Source organism: Cibotium barometz, chromosome 52 (assembly GCF_041138505.1).
Source record: "Cibotium barometz isolate CiBa-2024 chromosome 52, ASM4113850v1, whole genome shotgun sequence".
Taxonomy (NCBI): domain Eukaryota; kingdom Viridiplantae; phylum Streptophyta; class Polypodiopsida; order Cyatheales; family Cibotiaceae; genus Cibotium; species Cibotium barometz.
In genome coordinates, this window is record NC_141097.1 from 42,524,819 (window position 1) to 42,551,661 (window position 26,843).

Here is a 26,843-nt window from a genome sequence, read left to right on the forward strand (position 1 = left end):
ACCTGTTCGGAACAATGTTTGCCCACGTGTCGATGCCCAATGCCTTAACTCAAGTTCATTTGCACCAGTCAATAATTCATCGTCTTTCCAGACGTCACCTTCTTTTTTGCATTCCAAACGCTCCAAAAAATTGTCCCACTCATCTATCCATAGAGGACCAGTCTTTGAGTTAGAACGTAAAATCGAAGCCCTGGTAAACCATAAAATCTCTGCAATGAGGAAGGAGACCATCGATGATATCAAAATAACCTGGGTAAATTTTCTGCAGGTAAAACAAGATGGACACGCCATCCTCATTTTCCATATAAATGTCCTCCTTGGAATAAACGGTGTTTTCGCTATAGTAGGGAGTGAGTACACTTCGACATGTCAAAACAACAAAGGACAGCTACTTAGGAACATGTCTCAGGACATTACTGAATAATGCAACAGAATACTGTGTCTAGCAGTAAATTCAAAAATCTCAATACAGGATTCCAATCTTGACATCGAAAGTCTTTACTCCTTACAAAACCCTTTAGTTTTTGAAAGCATTGCCCTTGAACAGAAACTGCATCATAGAGGCTTAAAGCATAATTTCTTTACTTACAAAAAAAAAAAGTTATCCCCAGCAAAGCACTCTAATGAAGCTTTTTCCTCCTGATAACTTCTTTAGATTCAAAGAAAAAATGTGTTATGTGTGTATTCGGCTTTTGCTTCAGCACCAAGAAAACCCCAGCAAAGCACTCTAATGAAGCTTTTTCCTCCTGATAACTTCTTTAGATTCAAAGAAAAAATGTGTTGTGTGTGTATTCGGCTTGTCCTTTAGAGATCGCGCTCGGTGTATCTCCGAGGGAGGGAGTTTTCAGGATTACCACAATTAAACATGAAGCAATTGATACCATTCAAGATAAACATGAATAACAGCATGGCAACGGAGTAAGAGATATACTAACACCACACTAAACCAACAACAACACCCCCCCCCCCCCCCCCCCCCGGCGCTTTGAGATATCTTTGTGATTCAAGGAGTCAATCAAGTACAAGCATGAGGGTCACCAGATTTCTGTGTACAATAATTGAATGAAAACAAAATACATTAGCCAACCTCAAGAGTATACCCGGGCTTAAGTTACTGAGATAGACTCAAGAGCCTTGCTCCAAAAACTAGCTCCCACAAACGGTGGTACCTCCCACATACCTTCTGGCAAAGGGTCCTCTCACTTTCCTGGTCTTCCGAGGACTTCATTGGGTCAATTTCAAACCGGAAGACCACATCCAGAAAGTCCTTTAGTCGGGTAGTTTGGAAGCTTCAGCAGTACTAACACCCTAAAGCTTGAGGCTACAAGAGCACAAAGTCCTTGGGAAGCTTCAGCAGTAATAATAATCCAAAACTTGAGTCTTCAAGACCCACGGGTAGCAACACCAGTAGAACGTCAGCTTGACGGGACACCTCCCTTCACATCCTCCATCTCCCAGATGATGACAGTACAGTCACAAGACCCATACAGTTACAGGATGACACCATAGATTAAAAAAACCAGTGCACAGAAGTGACAGCAAGGCTGTAGATAGGTGGAATCAGAGGAGCGCACAAGGAAGTTCATGGCAGCACTACACGTCTGTGAACAGGTGGTGCAGGGTAGTACTCCAGGGCAGCACAAGGTGGCACTGCAGGGGCGTCGCTGTTTGGGTGGCACTCAACTGAGGTACAATCAGGGCATGGAGCTGCAGCTGAGGGGAGATGGAGGCAATATACCCATGGAGAAGAGGAAGGCCGCTTTGATAAAGGAGATAAGGATCGTGGGTGAACCCATGCACCCCTCCATGCATGTGTGGGTGGGGTGCCAAATGGCAGGATATGCATACCTTTGCGGGTCATTGCATCATCTATTCTATCATTCCTAGAGGGAGATTGAGGAGATGGAGCATGGAGGGAATCATCCCAAATACTAGGCTTAGTCCTATGAGGATTGTTGGTCGTTCAAGGAAGCATTGGTTCATTCATCCTTCTCCTCAGATAGTGACTTAGGGCTCTTGGTGTTTGTGGTTGTCCTATTAGATATCCTCAAAGGGATCCAGGAGAGTGGGAGTGGATTGATGCCTTCCATCCATTGAAAAGCCTTCCCTTTTTCAGTTTCACGGTCCGGAATGCCACGCTTCTCGTCACTCAACCCAGTGATAGAATGCAAATATTGGCATAGGCTTTGGCATTCATACAAAAGGGGCCAGATCTCTCATGTATTTTGGTTATTTTTACATGGTGGTCTCCCCACCAATCAGTCGAGATCCGTTTTCGATGTAGCACCTACCTACCCAAGATGTGCGGCAGATTATGAGACTGTACAGCATTGTTTATGGGGATGCAACACTACACAGCGTATTTGGGGTTTTATCGCCCAACTTATGGGCAAATTGAGTGGCCGCGCCATGTATGTGACTTGGGCGGCAGTTGCTTGGCTTTCTGAGTCTAGTCCGCAGCTTTTCTACGAGGGCAGTGGTACAAACTCTACTATTTTCATTCGTAGAGGTATTGCCCAACATGGTTTATTGCAGGATGTCCCTCACTCTGATTATACACCCCCCAAACAGAGGATTGACACCAATTGGGAGATTGTTGCCAGTATTACAGCATGGCAGATCTAGAGAGCTAGATGCACGGAGGCTATTATTAGGTCTCAGTGGATTAGTACTATATGGGGTGATATCATCCATCCTCTCATGGCTACTTGGGCTCGTATTCAGGGGTCCTCTCGTTCTGTGCAGGCAAAGCGTGTTGTATTTCTGCGAAAGTGGGACCATGGCATTTTCTTTTCCTCTAGTTCCACATGTCTCTCATGGCATCATGCTGCTCCTCAGTGGTTTAAATCACCTTACATATTGGGGTGATTCTATTCTATTCCGACTTATAGTCGTGATTGTTGTATGTTTTTTTCATACTTAATAGAAATCTCTTTCCTGAAAAAAAAGAAATAAGAAATTTGGGCAATACCCATTGTAAGGTCTCCACAGATCACGCCCAAGGATCATTTGACTGGCTAACAAGGCTTCATAGACCCGACATCCTATGCATCACATGACCACGGTAGATTGTTGCTAGCGACTCACCACCCAACCGTCAAGTCCTTTGAACTCACCCTCGAGCCCTTCGAACTCACCCTCGAGCCTAAGGTCTCAATGTCGTGAGTCTACTTGGTACCGATAGCCCCAACCTAGTGTCTCATACCACTAGGCAGAACCACCCACCTTTCAACTACACGGTCATGAGGTCTTGCATGCCCCCTGATAGCCCTCATGTCTACCACATGGAAACCTCAACAAAACAAGTGTTTTTGGTACTTTACAGTAGAGGTGCTGCCCCTTGTGGGTGTCATTGTTCACTCATAAATTCCCCCCAACTCACTTATATAGCTATAACATGTCTACCACATGGAAACCTCAACAAAACAAGTGTTTTTGGTACTTTACAGTAGAGGTGCTGCCCCTTGTGGGTGTCATTGTTCACTCATAAATTCCCCCCAACTCACTTATATAGCTATAACCTGGCTATTACTGGCCCTTGCTTTATTTGTAAGGTTTCCTACTTTATTTATAATCTTTTAGCCATTACAAGCACTACGCTATACATCATCCTACTAGCGCCCTTAGCCCACGTTTCAACCCTCCAAGTCTAAACGCCCAAACTAAGCCCTAACCCCAACCTGGATTAGTCCACATCCCTAACCCTAACCCTAAACCTAGGCCCGTCAGGACGTAACGTACTTCCCCCCTCCTATTCAATTCACGTTCTCAGGAATGCAAGAGAAGATACGCCTATGTAACCAAACCCCGGATCCGGACATCCGCCCATAGCATCTACTCGAGTCTTTTCTCTCTTTTTTTTCCCCGGTGAAAAGATCCTTAAATTAGTTAAAGAAAAAACAGCCACAAAGGTCTACATACAAACTCGCCTCATTTAAGGGCGGGAATCAAATGATCGTGAGGGGAAGAGATGCTTTTCATTTGGCTGGCCGCTCTGTGAGGAGAAGGCTATCTCTCATACAAGGGAAGGGAGGCAAACAACCATACATGTGGTCTGTAATGCCAATAGGGTCACCTCCTCTATCTGTGAGGAATAGGCAGGGCCTCCAAAGTCGCTATCACCAGCCAGAGCATTTCCCAGTATGAAAGAGGTCTAGTGGACTCCAGGATGTCTAAATATTTGGAAAGTACAAGCTTTGGGAATGGAGGATTATCCTGGAATACAAAGGACCACACTCCTAAAATTTAGGAGAGTTGCTATTTTTGGTCCGACTCCAATGGAATTTCTTTTCGCATCATTACATCTGGAATTGAGCAGATACCAAGAGTTGGCAAAGTGCCTATGACAGAATGTCTACCAGTTGGGATATTTTTAGCGATAAAGTTTATGGAAGGACCCATCTCTTAGATAGGGACATGTACAATGGGGATACAAATTGAGAAAAAAAAAAGACGTGCTGATGTGAACCTGGGCTGCTGCCCCCGCCTGCCCTCTGTTGCCTCCGCCTACTCCTTTGCTGCTCCCGCCTGCCTCTACCGCCTTCGCCTGCCCAATTGCTGCCTTCGCATGCCCTTCTGCAACCCCCCGCCTGTCCCTCTGTAGCCTTTATTCAATCCCCACCTGCCCTTCGCTAGCCTTTCAGTCCCTGCCTGCCCTTCAGCTGCCCCCGCCTGCCTTCACCTGCCCCTTTTGCTACCCCCGCCAGCCCCCCTTTTGCTGCCCTGCCTCCCCCTTTGCTGCCCGCCCCCTACCTTCTTCAGTCCCCGCCTGCCCCTCTGCTGCCCCTTTGCCCTTGCTTACCCAGTTGCTCCCCGCCTTTGCCCCCCTTCCTCTGCTCCCGTTTTCCCAGCAGCTATTTTATCCGGATTCAAGTCGGCCGCCCACTTTTCTTGATTGGTCTTACGGCTTTTTCTGCCCGCAACCAATCTCTCATCACCCCCACTAGCCGGGAGAATCATCAATTTTTCACAAGACGAGCTCACCTCTCTTTAGCACGACATTGACCTTGAGGTCCAAACTACCCTTGTTGTGAGAGTTTATGGTTCCCACCCCTCTCGTTCGCAGGCCCGTGAATGGCTTCTAGCAGCTCTCCCTTCGGAGCTGATTGTGCACTTTCAGGATACTCGTTTACTTGGTCGAGGCTTCTTCCAGGTGGACTTTCATTCTTCAAAAGCTACTTTTCAGGCTTTGGCTAGCAACCCCTTTCCTCTTGGTCCTAGGAAGATTTTCTTCTTTCAGTACCAGGTGGGCTTTGATCCAGTGGTGGAGGATCAGCACCTTACCCCGGTCTCACTACAGTTCCCTACTCTTCCTCGGTCCTATTGGAAGCTTTTAGCTTCCATAGGGACATCCTCTGGCCAGGTTCTAGAGGTACCAATCCTCCCGAGCTCTCCCGCCTCAGCTTCCGCGGCCGTTACCGCCACTCTTGATGGTGTACCGCGCGTCCTTATGCTTGTTCCTGATCCATCGATTACTGATCATCATGTTATGCTTCAGAGACCTGACGGATCTCATTTCCGCCAGAGGATGGAGATTGCAGGTAGACCTGACCAGTGTCGGATTTGTCGTTGACAGGGTCACATTGCTAGAGATTGTCCCAAATCGAGGGGCCATGCTAGGAGCGGCGTGATCCTGCCCATCAGATGCGGAGACTCCAGCTGCTCCTTTGCCACAGCAAACCACACAACGTTGGGTTGTGGTTATGGATGGCAAGCACCCTCAAACCCCCATACCTGCCCCTTCACCCACACCCCCTGTGGAGCACCCTAACCCCTATGCAGCTCTTGCCTCCCAGGATGTTGATCCTTTTTTGGAGGATGAGCCCTTGCAGGCACATGATCTGGATCCCTCACAGGAGGATGCTGCATTACAGTTTACAGGATGATTGCACCCTTGAGGATGATGTTGCACATTCGCATTGTCACGGTACCTCTCCAGTTCTAAGGACTAGCCCTGGCTTTTCCCTGGAGTGGGAGAGAGAGGTAAGGTTTACATCGTCAGATTTTCCCTCCCTTCCCTATGCGAGACGTACTTCCGCCTCTAAAGGGGGTCCTTCGTCGACCACGAGATCTGGTCGTTCCTACTGAGTCTTTATGAGGATTGTCTCTTGGAACATTCAGGGTCTTGGGGGTTTTTTTCCGCGTCGACGGAAACAAATTGTAAAAACCCAGCTTCATTGTGCAGTCCCAGGTGGACCTATGGGTATATTGCTCTTGCAAGAGCATAAACTGGATGCTAGTCAATGCAGGAGATCAAGCAAGCTTCTCTGGACACACCTTTTGGTCACCGGCTGTTGGTACCAAGGGTGGTGTTTGTATCTCTGTTTCAGCTTTGATCTTGCCTTGCATCATTGGACATGGTGTCATTTTGCCTGCGAGAGCGCAGTGGATCCTTCTTATGCAAGGTACTACACGCATTGGTATTCTCAACCTCTATGCTCCTAACCATAGAGGTGAGAGGATTGCCTTTTGGAAATCTCTCACTACATTGATGCCTCTTGCCGACCATTGGATTATTGGTGGGGATTTTAACATGGTTGAGATGCCAACAGATAAAAGAGGTCGACATGAGGGCTTGGTGCATCCTCTTGAAAGAGCATCTTGGGAGAGGTTTATACTCTCCATTCATGGTAGAGATTGTTGGCATGAGGATGACATTTTGAGGAGTCCATCCACTCTTCTTTATTCATGGTCTAATAGGAGAAGAGATGTAGGATGTATCTATGGACGGTTAGACAGATTGTATGTGAATGATTAGGTGCTTGCCAGAGGTGGACATACTTTGATTGCTACAGGCACCTCCAAATCGGATCATTGCCCAGTGGTTTTATGTATTAGAGATCCGAATTGCCATGGATCAGCACCCCATGTACGCATCCCTGATCATTTGTTTTCGATGCAGAGCTATCGCATCATATGCTTGATATTTGGAGATCTCATGACTTCTTCAAGCCTCTCAAAGCCTGGCCTCTGCTCTCTATGATATTAGTGACTTTTATCACACAGGTGCCCTGTCGAAGAGGCAAGAGGCCTTGGACTTAAAAAGGACTATTAGACGTAGATTGGCTGCCTTGCAGAAAGAGCACGAGAAACATCCTCATGCTCAATGGGTTGCAGATTCTTTATCTACTGTTAGAGCAGAACTTCATCACTCTCTTGAGCAGCGCGCGGAGTACCGATTCCATGCCCAGGAATCCTTTTGGACACAGATGGGTGGCAGATATAACAAAACATTTCTTTGCTTCTCACGGCCCATCTCATGCCAGAGATAGTGTCAGACAGTTGCAGGATTCACATGGCACTCTTCACTGAAATCCTCTTATGGTTAGACAGATTGCTACCGATTTATATTGCCAGCTTCTTAGTGCTGAGCAGCATTCTGATTTGAGACACAAGGCACAGAGGAAGGTTTGGAATGCATTGCCACATTTGATCACTGAGGAGATGTGTGCCACTCTGGATGCCCCTTTTTCTATGCAGGAGTTCAGTCATGCTCTTCATGCCTTACCTCATGGTAAGTGTCCAGGGGAGGATGGCCTCTCCCCTGTTTTTTTCATTACTTTTTGGGATGAGATTGGGGCTGAGATCACATCGGCTTTGCAGGAGACGTGGGACACAGGTTCTATGCCTTCTTCTCTCACTGAGGGGCTTATTTATCTTATTCCTAAGAGCGAGGATAAGACATTGATTGGCCAGTGGAGACCTATCACCTTACTTGGGACTGCCTATAATATTCTTGCTAAGGCAATGAGCATCAGGTTGCAACCAATTTTGCAGGATGTTATTCATGATACCCAAAATAGATTCTTACACGGCAGGAGCATCTTTGATAACATTTTCTCGTTTTGGGAGCCTGTCGAATGGGCTAAAGCGAGCAATCAGTCCTTAGCCATTCTGCTCTTGGATTTTGAGAAGGCCTATGATAGAGTGGATTGGGACTTCCTTGAGGGTACTCTTAGTCATATGGGCTTCTCTCAGAGCTGGATCAAGCGAGTTTCATGCATGTATCGTGATGCCCATAGTAGAGTTCTTGCTTGCGGTGATAGAGGAGAGTGGTTTCAGATTTCTCGCTCAGTACGACAGGGCTGCCCATTTGCCCCTTTATTATATATCATAGTTGCAGAGGCCGTGAGCATCTTTCTCCGCTCCACTGCTGGTATTTTAGGATTGAGGTTGCCTCTTCGTAGTCATGAGCAGTTGGTTGACTCTAAGTTAGCTAATGACAAAGCCCTGTTTTTGGAGGCTTCACATATATGCTTATGTTCCTTCCAGGTAGCACTAGACGAGTACTGTTTGGCAGCAAGGGCACTCATTAATTGGCACAAATCTATTGGTTTTTGGGTTTGTGATTCACCGAGAGTTGATTGATCTGCAGAGCTTGGTTTTACTTGGATCAGCAAAGGATGCACTGCTAGATATTTGGGATGCCAAGTTGGGATTGATATTTCTCCTGCAGAGCAGTTTGCTCCGGTACTTATGAGTATCTGGAAGAAGCTCCTCCATTGCAGCTCCAAGAGATTAGATTTAGCCTCCAGAGCTTTGGTGGTTAATCAAGTTTTGCTTCCTTCAGCTTGGTTTATTGCCTCTTGTTGGTGCTTCTCTCGTGCGTGCATTGGCCAATTGCGGAGATTGATCCGCATTTTTATCAGGTCGGGCTTGGATGGCACCTCAGACACTCGTGCCAGGGTACCTTGGCTCACAGTTATTCAGCCCAAAAGAGAGGGGGGCTTGAATATTATCGATCCGGATATTCAGTGCAGGGTGTTGCTTTGCAAACTTGTGGTCAGACGTTTCCTACCACGCATTGAGCCTTGGAAAGATTTTTTCTTGTCTCAAATTTCCATATGTACACCCAGGGTCGGGAGAGACTGGATGCCCAGCACACGTTTTTTGTTCACAGAGGCTGATATTAGGGCACCATCTTCCCCTCTTATTGCAGCCATTGTCAGAGAATGGAGAAGCATGAGATATTTTTTACGACAAAGGCTTCCCAGGTCTTTGGACAAGGCTGACCGACAACCTATTATGTGGAACGAGTTCATTAGGGATGAGGCTGGTCGGCCACTTGGTGGATCTCGTTATATGCAAAGGTCAGGATGGGAGAGATGCGCATACAAAGTTCTTGCTTGGAAGACCTTTAAGAGTCTTCCGAAGGATCGGAGAGTTGCATCCACTCAGCATCTTAGGGGCTCTCACATTCGGATTGATTAGATTGATGCAGCTATTCCGCATGAGTGGCTTTCTAGGACCTTTCACGGAGACTATCATCCGAGTTGGCAGGGAGTTCTTTCGAGGATAGGCATACCTCTGCAGGTCATTGCTCTCCTGAGCCAGGAGGATTCAGATTGCCTCATTTATTCTATCATGCCTGGTGGGAGATTGAGGAGATGTAGTATGGAGGAGATCATCCCAAATACTAGGCTTAGTCCAGTGAGGATTGTTGGTCGCTCTGGGAAGCACTGGTATATTGACTCTTCTCCTCAGATAGTGACTCATGGCTCTTGGTGTTTGTGGCTATATGGTGGCAGTCCTATCAGATATCTTCACTGGGATCCAGGAGAGTGGGAGTGGATTGATGCCTTCGATCCTTTGAAAAGCCTTCCTTTTTCTAGTTTCACTGTTCGGAATGCCAGGCTTCTCCTCACTCAACATATGCATAGGATCCCTACTCTCAGGCCTCATTGGGAGAGCTATGATATTTCTCCAGTGATACAGCGCAGATATTGGCATAGACTTTGGCACTCATACAGAAGGAGCCAAATCTCCCATTTCTTTTGGTTATTCTTACATGGTGGTCTCCCCACCAATCAGTGGAGATCAGTTTTCGGTGTAGCACCTTCCTGTCCTAGATGTGCGGCAGATTCTGAGTCCGTACAACACTGTCTATGGGGATGCAACATTGCACAGCAGATTTGGGGTCCTGTAGCCCAACTTATTGGCAAATTGAGTGGCCGAGCCATGCATGTGACTTGGGGGGCAGTTGCTTGGCTCTCCCAGTCCGGTCCGCATCTTTTTTATGAGGACAGTGGTACAGATTCTGCTTTTTTCATTCGTAGAGGTATTGCCCAGCATGGTTTATTGCAAGATGTTCCTCACTCTGATTATACATCCCCTAGATAGAGGATTGACACCAATTGGGAGATTATTGCCAGTATTACAGCATGGCAGATATGGAGAGCTAGATGCACGGAGGCTATTGAGGGTGTCCAGATTTTTGGGTCTCAGTGCATTAGTTCTATGTGGGGTGATATCATCCACACTCTTATGGCTACTTGGGCTCGCATTCAAGGGCCCTCTCGTTTTGCGTAGGCGAAGCGTGTGATATTTATGTGGGAATGGGACCATGGCATCTTCTTTTCCTCCAGTACCGAAGGTCTTACATGGCATCATGATGCTCCTCAGTGGTTGAAATCACCTTACATATTGGGGTGATTCTATTCTTTTCCGGCTTATAGTTGTGATTGTTGTATGTTTTTCTCATACTTAATAGAAGTCTCTTTCTGGAAAAAAAAAAAAAGATTGGGACATGTGGCAAGAAAGTGGACCAAAGTGAGACAAGTGGCCTGATACTTGTTAGAAAGTAATTCAAAGTGAGACAAGTGGCCTCACACTTGTCACTTCAGCTATTGTGTGGCTCTCCACTTGTCATTGTAGCCTTCTCTTTCCATTTTAGCTCATGGGAGGCCCAAATCTATAAATTGGAGCCCTCTCTATTCATTAGAGGAGGCTCTCTTGCTGCACACTAGCATCTACCACCGTTACAGTCTGCCCTAATGATGGCTACTCTCTTTCTCTCTCTCTTGAAGGCTGCCCATGAAGAATACCGGTTGTTGGGAACTGTTTTGGAGGCTTCCATCGCGAAGAAATACTGAAGCCATTGTACCGGCTGTATCAACCATTGTACCTCCTGTACCAGAATTTGTACTTGTTGTACCTACTGTACCAACCAATATACCAGCTGTATCAGCCATTGTACCAGCTGTACCAAAATTTATACTTGCTGTACCAGGCTGTACCAGCCCCACTGTACTTGCTGTACCAGCCACTACACCTGTTGTACCAACCATTGTACTTGCTATACTAGCCATTGTAGCTCTATTGCATGAAGACCCGTGGTTTTTGGGGAAGAATCAGTACCCACACGGAGGTATATGGATTATATTGTTGCCTCGGTATTTCTACAGCCTGTGTTCCGGCTTGGTTTCCTCGTGTTGGGTTGTGTTATGGAATATGTATATGGATAATCCGGCATCTCATGTGGGGAGAGTAAGGCCCTCAAAGCTTGTACATGATATTATTCTCCTTGGATAATAAAATACTCCACAGGGGGGGGGGGGGGGGGAGAGAGAGAGAGAGAGAGAGAGAGAGAGAGAGAGAGAGAGAGAGAGAGAGGGGGGGGGGGGGCGGGGGGGCAGCCCATTCCGGCCTCTATGCGGTGTCCAATGTGCAAGCTCCATTTTCAGCATTTGTGGATGTTTTGTTCAACTTTTATGTTTTATGCAAAGTGATGATGCATATGTGTTTGGGAGTGCGGGCTGAAATCCGGGCCAACAGGAAATCCTACCAGGGCTCACCACCGGGAAGGAGGCCTGTAACAACCAAGCTGCCCAACAGGGCGCAACTCTGAATAGCCGGGTCAATGAGGCCTAGCCCCCCTCCGCGACGAGGCTAGATAATCACTCTCCATGCCATCTTGGCCCTAGCTGGCCTCCCATCACCTGCAGCCCATAAGAAATTCCGGATCAATCACTATACCTAGCCAATACATGCCCGAGAAAAGGCCCAGCACGAAGTGATGTACCACATGGTGGCAAGAAGTACTTGGTTCGCAACCACCACCCTGCGTGCTAGGCAGAGAGCCTCGCCGAGCTCCAGTATAAAACCTTCTTCCGAATACTCAAAAGAAGCAGGGCAAGATGCTGCTCGGGAGAGATATCAATGCCAACCTGGCAACGGAGATATCGAACTAGAGTGCCCCTCAAGATCCACTAAAAATCCTCAACTTGGTCACCAAGTCGGGGCGGGTGTTGAGCTTACCCAAAAACCACACGGCTTATGCCAGTTGATCTGTGCTCCTGATGCGTGGCAGATAACCTCGATCACCTCGGCAAATCTCTGTAGATTCCCCACATCTCCTGCAAGGAAAGCTGCTATATCAACTGCAAACTCTCAGTCCAGCAACTCCTTCTGCGTGCGGAGGGGAAGCCGCAATCCCTAAAGCCCGGTCCGGTAAGGTGCCAAAGGACAGCCCTGTCTAATGAAGCGGGAGAGAGGGAATCTATCGCCACAGGTTCCCTGAATGAGAACCTGGCTGTGTGAGGCTGAGCAAAGTCCTGAGACTCCATGAATCCACTCCATGGGGAATCCCATCCAGCTCATAGTGCCCTCCAAAAAGCTCCAATCAACCCTATCATAAGCTTTCTCAAAATCTAGGAGTAGCATAATGAGGTCCTGCTTGCTGGATCCTAGCCAAAGGTGTCACCTCCCAAAAGGTAAAGATGTTGTCCAGAATGCTCCGATCCTGAACAAAGCCGGTGTGAGTGTCATGGATCAAGTCTGGGAGAAAAGGTTGAAGTCTCCTACTGATGGCCTTGGCCAAGATCTTATAGGTTGTCCCTAGAAGAGTGATGGGTCTCCACTGCCGAATCTCCAATCTTTCACCACCCTCCTCGGGAATCAAGTGAATCAAGCCCTCTAAGAGCCTCTCTGGCATGGCACCTGTGATCATAATCTCATTGAAGGCAACTCGAAGGCCACCTTCCATGAGGTCCCAATGGCGAAGAAAGAAGGAGACTGGAAGCCCGTCTGCCCAAGGACATTTGCCCCTGGGATGTGCCGTCTCAATGCCTCCGCCAACTCCTCAGTAGTAAATGGTGTTAATAAGAATGACCAAAGAGAAGGGGGAACCACGTCCCTCGTATGCCGTCAGACCCTCTCGCGTGCTTCCACCACTTGTAGAGATGCTGGGGCACCAGTTAGGAGGGATCGAAAAAAGTCCATGGCGATGACTCTCACCGGGGGGGGGGGGGGGATCTGAAACAACAACTCCATCCTGGCCACGCAACCTACAAAGATCGTCTCTCCTCCTGTGGGGGACGGCTATCTCAAAGAAATCGCATGTGACTCTATTGCCTGGCTAAGTCCAGAAAGAGGCCCTCGCATGATACATGTACTCCACCCTCCTCTCCCATATGGATCTAATCTCCGTGCAAGCACCGGCAAACTGGCTCTCGATCCACTGGCTATCCAGGGACCTCTCCTAAAGCCGCTGTAGAGAGGCAAGACGACTCCTCAAACTCCTCTCCTGCTCCCAGAAACCCTCTAATCGACTCTGGGCTGCCTCCTACAAGAAACAGTTGATCTCCCCTAAGCCCTCATCCAATGTGCGCGCAGCAAAGCCTGAAAGAAAATCCAATCCCGCCCATATCTGCTCTATCCTATTGCAAATCTCGGGATCCTGAATGAGGCTGTCCAGAATACTCGAGCACACATGCCTGTCATGCCTCCAAGGGTCCTCTAAGGACAAAATAACTCGGGCGTGGTCAAAAAATGAAGTGCTTGCCAAAATACCAATCATACCTCCTTGGCCGCAAGCCCACTCAACATAAAATCTGTCAAGTCTAGAGAGATTGGGGCAGGTGCTCCTACTATCCAATCTCAAGGGCAAAGGCTCCCAGGGCTACGCCCAAACTCTGGAAGATGCCAAGGGTCCTGTCCCCTAACTACAAGAATCATCTCCTCCGAGGCTGAGTACTTTGCTCCTGAAACCGTGCCACCCGCTGCAAGTCTATCCGGCTACCGTACTGAGCTCCAATAGAGGGCTCTACCTGCAGCAACGTTCCGAGCGTAAACGTTGAGGAAGCCAACGCTATCCTCTCCAATAGTAATGGTAATCCACTGTGCATGCCCCAGGACAATGACTCTTAAGCCAGTCAGTGCAGGTAGCGACTGCTTACTGACAGATATATAGACAACCCTCCCAGCGTCCCCGAGGGGCCGAAGGATGGGGACCAGAAAGTGTGACTCCTGCCTGGAAGAATCTTCCCGCATCTACAGGTGCGCCCCTCTGAGAGATGATGCTCCTAGAGGAAAAGAATGTCTACGGGTCGTAGGACGCCTTGTCTATGAAAGCATTGAGGCCCCCTAAACCCTGAATGTTCCATGAAACAATCTGCATATCAATCTCGGTGTGATGCGGCACTAGCGGAACTGTCACCAATTGGCCGACCATTTGGTCCATTCCTAGTTTTTGCGTCTCGTTCACTTGAGGCCAGGCCGGTGTCTCGTGTGAAGAGGCCAGTATTTTGCTGACATGGACGGGAGCCAGACTGGTGCCACCCGTGTGTTAGCAGGATGGTGTCGTATGGACGGGAGCCAGACTGGTGCCACCCGTGTATGACCTGGACTGTGTTCGATCCATGGGACTGTCACGCCATGGAAGAGCCAGTATTCGTGCCGTGTTTTACCTATGGGACTGTCACACCTAGGGAAACTCGTGCCTGGAACTGTGTCTTACCTATGGGACTGTCACTCCATAGGAAGACCAGGATTTTATGTTTTTATGTCGTGCCAGTTTTGTGCCGACAGATATTTTGTACATGTTCCATGAACGGGAGATATGTCCATGTTACTATTTGCACATGCACACATATTTTGCATGTTTGAAACTGTTTTCGCATGACATGTATTTGTGTGTTTGCCTGCTTGACGTGTTACTTACTGAGCAGGAACGCCTGCCAGTGAGTCGTGAAGTCTGCCCTGTATTCTGACGAGTTTCAGTGCATGTGAACAGGTGGTAAGTATATGGTACATGTTGTTTTAATGTTTTAAATTCTAACCCTTTGATTTATAAGGTTAGGGGTTCACACTTATTTAAAAGTGGGCACCCCCTTTGGGCACCCACTTTGGGGCCAAGGTGGGGAGCCTCACTTTTAAGTGAGTGTGGGGGTGGGCATGGTCACCTACCCCCACTAATCCCCCACATGCAAGCGTGGACAACACTAAGGTTATCTCCACGTAAATTTTTATTAAAAAGAAGAGCTCTCTTCAAGCGTGTAGAATCCATCGCTTCTATTTTCTTTTGCGTTGGTTCATCACCCTACGGTTTTTGCATCGTTTGCTGTTGGCTGCGCCTCCACTTCTACAGGCGGCTAGTGTTGACTTGAGGTGCGCTTCATACATAAGCTTTGCTGCAGGCGGCCATCTCCATACAGCATACGCTGCTCCCTCTACAGGCGAATCCCCTGGTCTTGCAGGCTGCGTGTTTACACCAGCAAACTGCCCTCTCTTTCATCTCCACAGGCGGCTGCTGCCATCTTCCCCTTACTGCTGCGCATACCCTCATACAGGTGGCTGCATCATCACAGGCTGCAGGCGGAAGGCCATGTTTCAGCCCCAACCACACTGCAGCCAGGCGCTTCTACTTCAGGTGTTGGTGGCTGCGCTGGGCATTCAACAGGGCTGCCCACCTCTAAAATAACCGGCTGTGCGCCTGTTCTCCAGCCAGTAGCCCTCCACCCTCAGGCGACTGCATTCCCTTCCTTCTACGCAGCCCACCAAAGCAACTGGCTGCGTGTGTCCAACTCCTGCTGGCTGCGTGTGCATCACCAACCATTGGCATCTTGCTTCCAGGACATTGTCCACCACCAGTAAGTTGTGCTCTTTCTCTCACAGCAGGCGGCTGTGCCCTTTGTGGTGGAACTTGTCTTGGTGATTCTACACGAGGCAACTATTACTTCAACAATGGTGGTTTCATCTTCTTCATACTTCGAGTATGGGTTTTCTATCAACCATCTACAAGTAAGTGATTTTCAGATTTGAGTAAAGTATTATATGTTTAAATCTGATAAGGGATTCATCCCTCTACGTCAACACCCGTTCGGTGCCGGGTTGTCCAAGCTGTATTGGCGAACCTCGGTCCAAAGGTGCTGAGATCGGGAGAGCCAGGCGTTAGTACGAGAGCGCCTGTTTGTGCGTGGTCTCGGAACACCAGTGAGGCGCTCTCCGCGGAGTCCAGTGAAAGCACAGGACCGCAGAGATTTGGACCATGCTAGTGGTCATTCTGCTTCGAGTTTTCTTCATCGAAATCCGAGCCTACTTGTTTGGTACTGTTTTCATATGTACATGGACATTATCTGGTTCTCAGAACCCATGGAGCATTGTATTCATTAAATACTCCCAATAAATATATCATATATTGAGGGGGGGGTCGGCCCGTTCCGGCCCCAGTGCTGGTGTCCATCTTTCCATTTCTGCTCATTTAAATTCAAGTTGTTTTAAAGTTGTCCATTTCAAATTTGTGGTTTTAAAGTTGTGCTATTAAGCGTGTGGGTGTCCAACGGAGTCTTTCCCACTTGACGGGATCGGTTTCATTGGTATCAGAGCACGGTTGTTTCCCTCTTCCTAGTGGGGAAACGAACCTGTGTACTGGACATCCCGCTTTTAGCAAACTCTGAACACAATGGACAGCCAAGGCAACGCTTTGGAAGTGCCAAATTCGAGGGGTCCCTCTAGTGCTTCTCGTGGGTCTGATGCCCTGCGAGGTAGACACAAGCCCCTTGAAAGGGTTCTTGATAGTGAATCCAAGGGTCAACTGTCTCCAGGGAAGACAGTTATGCTTGAACAAGACCCTGATGCTATGAAAGCTGAAATGGAACATATGAGAAAACTTTTGCAGGCTCAAGAGCAAGAATTGAAGTTTTTGCATGAAGATCCTCATCTGCAAAGTGCTATTGAAGCCAGGAAGGCTGATGCTATGGTTGATGTAACCTTTGAATCAATGGCTCGTGAAGTGGGCAAGAAACCAAGGGAGTTGGCACTTGCCTATCTCCTTCGCAAAGGTGATATCAAAGAGGGGGATGACGGAGAGCTAAAATTCAGAAATCCACCTCGTTTAAAGCATGGAGATCCCGCATCCCAGAGGCTGAAATCTTATATGCAAAAGGAAGAGGTGACTGTCACCTCTCGTCATGCATCCTCTCCCCAAGGCACTAAGCCTGACAGATTTATGTATGCCAGTGCTCATGGAGGGCACGAAAGTCACATGCATGCAAGATATGTATCTCATGGTGACAGGTCTGCTTCCAGAAAAATTTTGCCTTCTGAGTTGTCTCATGGAGAGACTATGCCATATGCATATGCAGGTAAGTCACATGCATCTGAGCTTCGAGTTCGTGGAGCACATGCCACCGTGCCCCATGAAGCTTCTTTGACGGCCCATGGAGCCCATGCAGACAGGGCTATCCCGTTGGATAAGGGGAAAAGAAAAAGAGAGGACCATGAGCCTCATGCCAGGAAGCTCAAGGAGTTCAAAGCAGGTGATAAATCTGTCAAATTTGATGTCTTTCATGGTGAACATGATGCCTCTAAGGTGTTAGCGTTTGTGGCACAGTTCGACATTGCTTTTAGCGATGAGGACTTTACAGAAAAGTCGAAGGTGCGCCATGCTAGCATGTTTCTGAAAGGCACTGCTGCCCATTGGTGGATCACAGAAAAGATCACCAAGGATCCCATCTCTACTTGGAAGGAATTCAAAGATAGATTTTATGCTCAGTTCTTGCCACCCAATGCAGAGCAAACTCTCACTCAAAAGTGGGATAGGCTGGAACAAAAAGACAATGAGAGTGTGCAACAGTATGTTAACAAATTTTGGAAAGTGTTGCTGGAAGTGACTCCCTTCATGCTAATCACAGAGGATGAAAGAAAGAGGAAGTTTCGTTCTGGATTGCAACCTGCTTATAGATCGGGTATTGAATTGCACCCAAAACATACGTTGCAACAACTCACAGCTTCTGCCCTTGCTACAGAGCAATTGGTGCTCAAGATCAAGCAAGATCAAGGAGGTTCCAAGGGGAAGGACAAGGCTGTCCCAAATCAGCAAAAGGGTGGACAGCCATCTAAAAAGAACTTCCGGGAGCCTTACAAGGGTGGTAAAGCTGAAAATTACACATCCAAAGAACAGGGCCCAAGAAAGGACAAATTTGGATTAACCCCGGAGCAAAGAGAGCAATATGCTAAGGATGGAAAATGCTTTTCTTGTGGTAGCAAAGACCACATGTTCCGACAATGCCCAGATCGCAAACCAAAGCACGAGGACAAGCACACCAAAGCAAATGTTCATGCAGTTCCTGATGTGCAAGGTAATACAGGTCATGATGCTAAAGAGAGAATGGTTTGCAAGGCTTGGGGGCAAATCAAGGATCAGCCCGCACTTTTTATGTTTGATGACTGTGCAACTGACAATTTCATCTCTATGCAAATGGCAGCTGCATTGGGTATCGAGGTTGAAAACATGGGACCTCAGATTGAAGCTGAAGCTGCATTTATTGGTAAAGAGGTACAGGTTACCCCTTTGATTGGGAAGTTGCGCATCCATATACAGGGCTATCTTGATAATGAGCATTTCTTAGTTGCTCCACTGAATGGATGTGATGTATTGTTGGGCAAGCCGTGGCATCGTAGGCTTGAGCCCCGCAAAGACTACAAGTCCAATATGATTTCTTTTATGCATAAAGGCCGCATGCACTTTATTGATGCTGGCAAAGAAGGGGATTCCATCCCAGTTGTATCACACATCCAAATTAATAAAGCAATGAAAAAGAGTCTTTCAGCGTACTTGGTTTTTGTGCGTGATAGTCTTGTGCCAAATCATCAAAATGTGGATGCTATGTCTAATGATAGGCTGAATTTTCTAAATGCATTCAAAGACTGTTTTGCTGACTCATTGCCAGGTGAATTACCTCCTCAAAGGCCCGAAGATCACCGTATAGATCTTGTGCCAGGTAGTTCTCCTCCTAACAAACCCGCATACCGAGTGAGTGCTGCACAACAAGAAGAAATTATGAAGCAGGTCAACGAGCTTTTAGAGAAAGGTTTGGTTCAGCCCAGTTCCTCACCTTACTGCTCTCCTGTGCTTCTTGTTCAAAAGAAGGACGGATCATTCCGTATGTGTGTGGACTATAGAGCTTTGAACAAGCTTACCATCAAGAACAGATTTCCTATTCCACGTATTGATGATATCTTGGATAAGCTTGATGGTTCAGCTTGCTTTAGCAGACTTGATTTGAAGAGTGGTTATCACCAGATTCGCGTGGTGCCACAAGATGTCCATAAGACTGCATTCAGGACAGCCTTCGGATTATATGAATTCTTGGTAATGCCTTTTGGTCTCACCAATGCTCCTGCTACCTTTAATCGTATGATGGATAGGATATTCCGATCCCATCGCAAGTTTACAGGAGTCTTCTTTGATGATATCTTGGTTTTCTCCAAGAATGAGCAGGAACACAGAACTCATTTGGTCACAGTGTTCGAAGAGTTGCGGAAGCATAAACTTTTCGTCAATGCCAAGAAAAGTGAGTTTTTCCTTTCAGAGATTCATTATCTGGGACATATTGTATCCAAGGATGGAGTTACAATGGATCCTGCAAAGATAGAGACCATTCGGAATTGGCCCGAATTGCAAAACGTACATCAAGTACGTAGTTTTCTGGGATTATGTTCGTACTATAGGCGTTTCATAAGGCATTTCGCCATGATTGCCACTCCTCTACATGATCTCACGAAGAAGAAAACTGTTTTCAAATGGACTTCAAAGGAACAGGATGCTTTCTCGCAACTCAAGCATGCGATCATATGTGGACCAGTATTGATTGTTCCTGACTTGCACAAGTCATTCGTGGTCGAATGTGATGCTTGTGGTGATTGCATAGGAGCTGTCCTAAATCAAGAAGGGCATGCAGTTGCATACGAGAGCCGTCGTTTGCATGATGCTGAGCTTCATATGGATATCTATGAGAAAGAGCTCTTGGCTGTAATTCACGCCTTAAAGATTTGGAAACACTACCTTCTTGGGGCTGAATTTGTGGTCAAGACAGATCATCAAAGCTTGAGATACTTTCTATCTCAAACTAAGCTTTCAGAGAAGCAGATGAGAATGGCAAATTTTCTTTCCATGTTTCATTTTCAGATTGTGCATACTCCAGGAAAGAAAAATGTAGTGGCCGATGCACTATCTAGGAGGCCTTATATTGCTGCAGTCTCAGTGGCCTCTCATGGAGATCTATCTGCTATGAGAGATTTGTATCATTTGGATGCTGATTTTTGCCATATATGGACTGATTTGATGGCTGGTCATTCACATGCCTCTTATGTTATCAATGAGGGTTATCTCATGAAGGATAATTGCCTATGTGTGGTGAAGGATTTGCGTCCAAAGGTTATAGACGAATGTCACGCTCCACCATATGCTGGTCATCGAGGTATTATGCCTACTACTCGCATGATTCAGAGGTATTTCTTTTGGCCAAGCATGCGTAAAGACATTGAGGCTTATGTGCGTGCATGTATCACTTGCCAAAAGGTGAAATTTGATAGGCAAAAGCCTCCAGGTTTGCTTCAGCCATTGCCTATTCCCTCGCAACCTTGGGAAAGTATCACGATGGATTTTATTATGGATTTGCCTAGATCCCAGCATGGGAATGATGCTATTTGGACTATTGTGGACAGGTTTAGCAAGCAAGCTCACTTCTTGCCCGTCAAGAAAACCATTAAAGCTGATCATATGGTAAAGCTTTTTCTTGCTAACATTTTCAAGCATCATGGTATGCCTAAATCCATTGTTGGGGATAGAGATCCCAGGACTACAAGCCTATTTTGGAGGCCTTTGTTTGATAATATGGGTACTAAGCTTGAGTTTTCATCAGCTTATCATCCCCAAACGGATGGCCAAAGTGAAGCTGCAAATTCAGCCGTGTTGGATTTGTTGAAATGTTATGTAGCAGATCAAAAGAGTGCATGGGAGAAGTATCTTCCACTTGTTGAGTTTGCCTACAACAATACAATCCATGCTTCCACAGGAAAGGCTCCGTTTGAGATTATTTATGGCAGAGTGGTCTTGCCACCCATCCTTCGAACAAAGGATGAGATTTTTGCAGCTGATGAATATGTTCGAGACTTGGATGTTGCCTTTGGTCAGGTGCGGACAGCCATTGCAAGATCTCAGGATAAGCATAAAAAGGCTGCTGACAAGCATAGAAGGGACATGGAAGTCAAAGAAGGTGATTGGGTATTGCTGAAATTTGAGAAGGCTAGGCTTCGGAAGAGGCCAGGACAAGAAGGATCATATCCTAAGCTTTCTCCTCGCTATTATGGACCCTTCAAGGTGATTCACAAGATCAATGAAGTGTCCTACAGGCTTGCTTTACCTAGTCATTGGCAGATTCACAATGCTTTTCATGTGAGTCTATTTCGGAAATATGTGGGGCCAGATCTGATGAGCCTGTCACAGAAGATCCGCCAGAAATTGAAGAGCTTGAGGAGATCCTCCAGCCAGAACAGATTGTTTTTCACAAGGAGAGAAAGTTACCCGCAGGAAAGCTTTCCAGGAGATACCTTGTGAAGTTTAAGAATTATTTGCCTATTGATGCCAAATGGGTAAATGAGGATTATTTTGCAGATTATCCGCAATTGTTGCAGGCATATCTTGAGGCTTTTAAGTTGAGGTCAACTCTTTAGAAGCCCGGGGGGATGTCACCAATTGGCCGACCATTTGGTCCATTCCTAGTTTTTGCGTCTCGTTCACTTGAGGCCAGGCCGGTGTCTCATGTGAAGAGGCCAGTATTTTGCTGACATGGACGGGAGCCAGACTGGTGCCACCCGTGTATTAGCAGGATGGTGTCGTATGGACGGGAGCCAGATCAGTGCCACCCGTGTATGACCTGGACTGTGTTCGATCCATGGGACTGTCACGCCATGGAAGAGCCAGTATTCGTGCCGTGTTTTACCTATGGGACTGTCACACCTAGGGAAACTCGTGCCTGGAACTGTGTCTTACCTATGGGACTGTCACTCCATAGGAAGACCAGGATTTTATGTTTTTATGTCGTGCCAGTTTTGTGCCGACAGATATTTTGTACATGTTCCATGAACGGGAGATATGTCCATGTTACTATTTGCACATGCACACATATTTTGCATGTTTGAAACTGTTTTCGCATGACATGTATTTGTGTGTTTGCCTGCTTGACGTGTTACTTACTGAGCAGGGACGCCTGCCAGTGAGTCGTGAAGTCTGCCCTGTATTCTGACGAGTTTCAGTGCATGTGAACAGGTGGTAAGTATATGGTACATGTTGTTTTAATGTTTTAAATTCTAACCCTTTGATTTATAAGGTTAGGGGTTCACACTTATTTAAAAGTGGGCACCCCCTTTGGGCACCCACTTTGGGGCCAAGGTGGGGAGCCTCACTTTTAAGTGAGTGTGGGGGTGGGCATGGTCACCTACCCCCACTAATCCCCCACATGCAAGCGTGGACAACACTAAGGTTATCTCCACGTAAATTTTTATTAAAAAGAAGAGCTCTCTTCAAGCGTGTAGAATCCATCGCTTCTATTTTCTTTTGCGTTGGTTCATCACCCTACGGTTTTTGCATCGTTTGCTGTTGGTTGCGCCTCCACTTCTACAGGCGGCTAGTGTTGACTTGAGGTGCGCTTCATACATAAGCTTTGCTGCAGGCGGCCATCTCCATACAGCATACGCTGCTCCCTCTACAGGCGAATCCCCTGGTCTTGCAGGCTGCGTGTTTACACCAGCAAACTGCCCTCTCTTTCATCTCCACAGGCGGCTGCTGCCATCTTCCCCTTACTGCTGCGCATACCCTCATACAGGTGGCTGCATCATCACAGGCTGCAGGCGGAAGGCCATGTTTCAGCCCCAACCACACTGCAGCCAGGCGCTTCTACTTCAGGTGTTGGTGGCTGCGCTGGGCATTCAACAGGGCTGCCCACCTCTAAAATAACCGGCTGTGCGCCTGTTCTCCAGCCAGTAGCCCTCCACCCTCAGGCGACTGCATTCCCTTCCTTCTACGCAGCCCACCAAAGCAACTGGCTGCGTGTGTCCAACTCCTGCTGGCTGCGTGTGCATCACCAACCATTGGCATCTTGCTTCCAGGACATTGTCCACCACCAGTAAGTTGTGCTCTTTCTCTCACAGCAGGCGGCTGTGCCCTTTGTGGTGGAACTTGTCTTGGTGATTCTACACGAGGCAACTATTACTTCAACAATGGTGGTTTCATCTTCTTCATACTTCGAGTATGGGTTTTCTATCAACCATCTACAAGTAAGTGATTTTCAGATTTGAGTAAAGTATTATATGTTTAAATCTGATAAGGGATTCATCCCTCTACGTCAACACCCGTTCGGTGCCGGGTTGTCCAAGCTGTATTGGCGAACCTCGGTCCAAAGGTGCTGAGATCGGGAGAGCCAGGCGTTAGTACGGGAGCGCCTGTTTGTGCGTGGTCTCGGAACACCAGTGAGGCGCTCTCCGCGGAGTCCAGTGAAAGCACAGGACCGCAGAGATTTGGACCACGCTAGTGGTCGTTCTGCTTCGAGTTTTCTTCATCGAAATCCGAGCCTACTTGTTTGGTACTGTTTTCATATGTACATGGACATTATCTGGTTCTCAGAACCCATGGAGCATTGTATTCATTAAATACTCCCAATAAATATATCATATATTGAGGGGGGGGTCGGCCCGTTCCGGCCCCAGTGCTGGTGTCCATCTTTCCATTTCTGCTCATTTAAATTCAAGTTGTTTTAAAGTTGTCCATTTCAAATTTGTGGTTTTAAAGTTGTGCTATTAAGCGTGTGGGTGTCCAACGGAGTCTTTCCCACTTGACGGGATCGGTTTCAGGAACTGCCCTCCACTTGAAGAGTCTTGGGTGAGGGTTTAGATGTGGAATAATCACAATCCGTGCACTAATCCTATCCTCCATGTGACGCCACTGTGTACGCGCTGCGTGCGCATATGCATGCTCTGGACTCCATCGATCACAGTAGAGGTATCTGTAAGAGGGGTTAAGAGGTACAACAGTAGCACAAGTATGCATGAACACAAAAAGCAGCACCTGCAAACTAGAGACTACCATCTCCCCGTCCTGGCCTTGATGGGCTGAACCTCCAAGCTCCATTCTAGCCAAAGGCCAAAAATGGGTGAGAATGTCAATGATGCGGAGATCCTAGAGATGGTGGGAGAGCTCAACTGCCTGACCTTGCATGACAACTGCCACCAACTCAAGATCCCACTGTCCTCAGGGCTACACTGAAGGGAAAAGAGAAGATCATCGCACCATTATGTGGCATAGAGGGCCTCGAGTGGTGAAAAACCACACAAACCCGAACACGGGCTACTGTCTCCTCAAACATGTCGGTCCCAGACTGGAGACTACCATCTCCCCGTCCTGGCCTCAATGGACTGAACCTCCAAGCTCCATTCTAGCCAGAGGCCAAAAATGGGTGAGAATGTCGATGATGCAGAAATCCTGGAGATGGTGGGAGAGCTCAACTGCCTAACCCTAGATGACAGCTACCACCAACTCAAGATCCCACTGTCCCCAGGGCTACACAAAAGGGGAAAGAGAAGATCATCGCACCATTATGTGGCGTAGAGGGCCTAGAGTGGTGAAAAACCACACAAACCCGAACAAGGGCTACTGTCTCCTCAAACATGTCAGTCCCTTCCGTCGGCAAACACCAGAAGAAACTGTAGTCCAAATATTGTCCCAGGATCCTGCCCCCCCTTGGGGACTCCGGCGGAATATCCCTCATCAGGGCAGGCGGCAATGGTCATCTCGACTGGCTTGAAGAATCGGTGAATCAAGCAACGGAGTGATCCTGCCAGCTCCCTCCACTCAGGGCCAGGGGCTGTGGGGGGGGAGAGGGGGGAAGCCTCGGATGATAAAGGCGGTATAGTCGGTGTCAAGACTAGGGGAGGAGGAGGGGGTCGAGGTGGGGGAGGCGGCAAGAGGGCGGACGGGCATAAAGGCCAAGGAGGGGTGCTCCTGTGAGGGATCCATCGGAGAGGAAAGCTCAGGGGAGGGACCCGCCAGAGGTCACAAAGGTCCGCCAGCCTCTCCAAACACTTGGGTCGGGCTGGGGGGATCTCGGCGAGGGATCGGCCGCCATACTAGTGGGGCCAGAGGGGCCTGCTCCGGGACTCGAAAGGGTGCGTCACCAACAAGAAAATGATGAGATAAATGCTCATAACAGTTCTCTAACATAACCGAATCCTCCTAAGATCTGCCAGCCTGGTGCACATGGCGGCGCGGCCCTCAGCTCCAGTGGTCGTTTGGCGGGCTGTATGGGGTCGCCTCGAAGGCTAGGAATAGATATACAATGGGGTACCGACTCCGGCACAGCAACTCAGATGCCGAGGGATGGAATCCCCACTACCCTTGCGAGGGTAGTGGCAACAATGGGGTGGGACTCCATCACTCTCTCAATGGCACCACCAATCACATGGAAAGCAAACTATCACTGGGAAGCCCGAAACGCCAGTCAATGGCTCAGACGATGGATCGAAGCCATGCTACCACCGTGCAACGAAGGCCTGCGCCGTACGCAGTGCAAGGAGACTCAGCTGCTTGACTCAGTCTAACATCAATGGCAAGTCAAACTCCACCTAGTAGTATCCGCACCCCAGAGGGTGAATATCGATGATCTTTGCAGGTTCGCCAATGAGGCTGGCCTGAAAAAGATCCCTGAGTTGTCGGTGCACAGGGCGGCTACCTACAATTTTGCAGACCAAGGTGGAGGCCTCAGGTGAGGCAACAGTCGTGGCAAGAACATGTAGATCCGCTTTGGCGCTAGCCCCTTTACTGGTTCACATGTTTAATAGGGCTTTATGTGAGGGCTTCCCCGTCAGCTCGTCGTCGAATACTATTGTACCTATCTTCAAAGCAGGTGACCCCATGGACTACAACAACAATAGGACTATCATGATTGGTCACACCTTGGCCAAGATTTATGGTTCAATTTTGGAACATGAGCTTACCCCCAGCTAGCCCGAGTCCTCGAGACAATTGACACTTCAGGGAGATACAAAGTCCTGGTATGCACAGGTAGGCACTTGGTTTGGCATGCACGGTATGTAGATGGAGGCACTCCCTCCCTTCCAGTACAGCATAGAGGCCCCGTCATTTGCTCTTAGTTGCACAGAGCAGAACAGGGTTATCAGGAAGGACATTGTCTGACTGGATACTCAGAGGACATGGAGTTCACCTAGTCGTCCACTGGGGACGAAGATGGCCTTCTACAGAGATCACCTCCTATGCCTGACAAAGGATGGGTTCATCATCCGTCCACGCTACATGGACATACACCTATCCTTTGGGGTGAGATGTGCGATCGGCCAGATCCGCACCTCGTCCCACCGGCTGAGAGTGGAGACTGCCAAATATAGTGGAGACTGCCAAATATAGTTCTAGAGCGGCCGCACCAAAGGACAGGATATGCCAGCTCTGTCACACAGAACCCGAGAGAGAGGACCATTACACATGCCGATGCCCTGTATACTATGAGATTCGGGGGGGTTCCACTGCCTCTTCCGAGCAGGGTTCGGACCACTTTCCAAGATCATGGACTTCTCGGATCAAAACAGAGAGCTCTCACCGACTTCGTCCATACCAGCACTCCGAGGGCCATCCACCCATCATACCCAGACCACAGGCTAGTGTAGGAGCTCGGCCGAGAGGTGTGACACTCAACAGAGACACTAGATTATGCAAAGCTCGACGCCCCAACCGGGCAAACGAGGCAACCACATGGGCCGAGGTGATTAAGAAGACACAGAAACAAGTGGAAGAAGCGGGCAGCTGGATTGAAGTTGTCAAGAAGCAATGGAACCCACCATCATCCCTAAACATCATCAATGACACACTCGAAGAGGAGAAAAGAAGGAAGATTAGGACATTGAATGTGAGAGTGGTGGGATGGAAGGAAGGAGCCTCGCCGAAAGAGGACGCCATAGCACTATGCAAAAAGCTGGAAATCGTTGATACCGCCTTCATC

At 48.0% G+C, this 26,843-nt stretch overlaps 1 protein-coding gene across 16 annotated transcripts in view; it reads right to left on the reverse strand.

Annotated features, from left to right (window-relative positions):
* Positions 1–26,843, reverse strand: part of LOC147609142 (callose synthase 5-like) — a 168,025-nt gene that overhangs the window by 62,953 nt on the left and 78,229 nt on the right. For all 16 annotated transcript variants that reach the window (XR_015264387.1, XM_086788652.1, XM_086788648.1 and 13 more), the window contains 2 exons: positions 250–359; positions 3–143 (listed from right to left, as the gene is read on the reverse strand). Coding sequence is in view for 15 of the 16 variants with exons in the window: in XM_086788652.1 (XP_086644778.1) it covers positions 3–143; positions 250–359 (251 nt within the window). In the remaining variant the exon portion in view is untranslated. The remainder of the gene's footprint in view (positions 1–2; positions 144–249; positions 360–26,843) is intronic.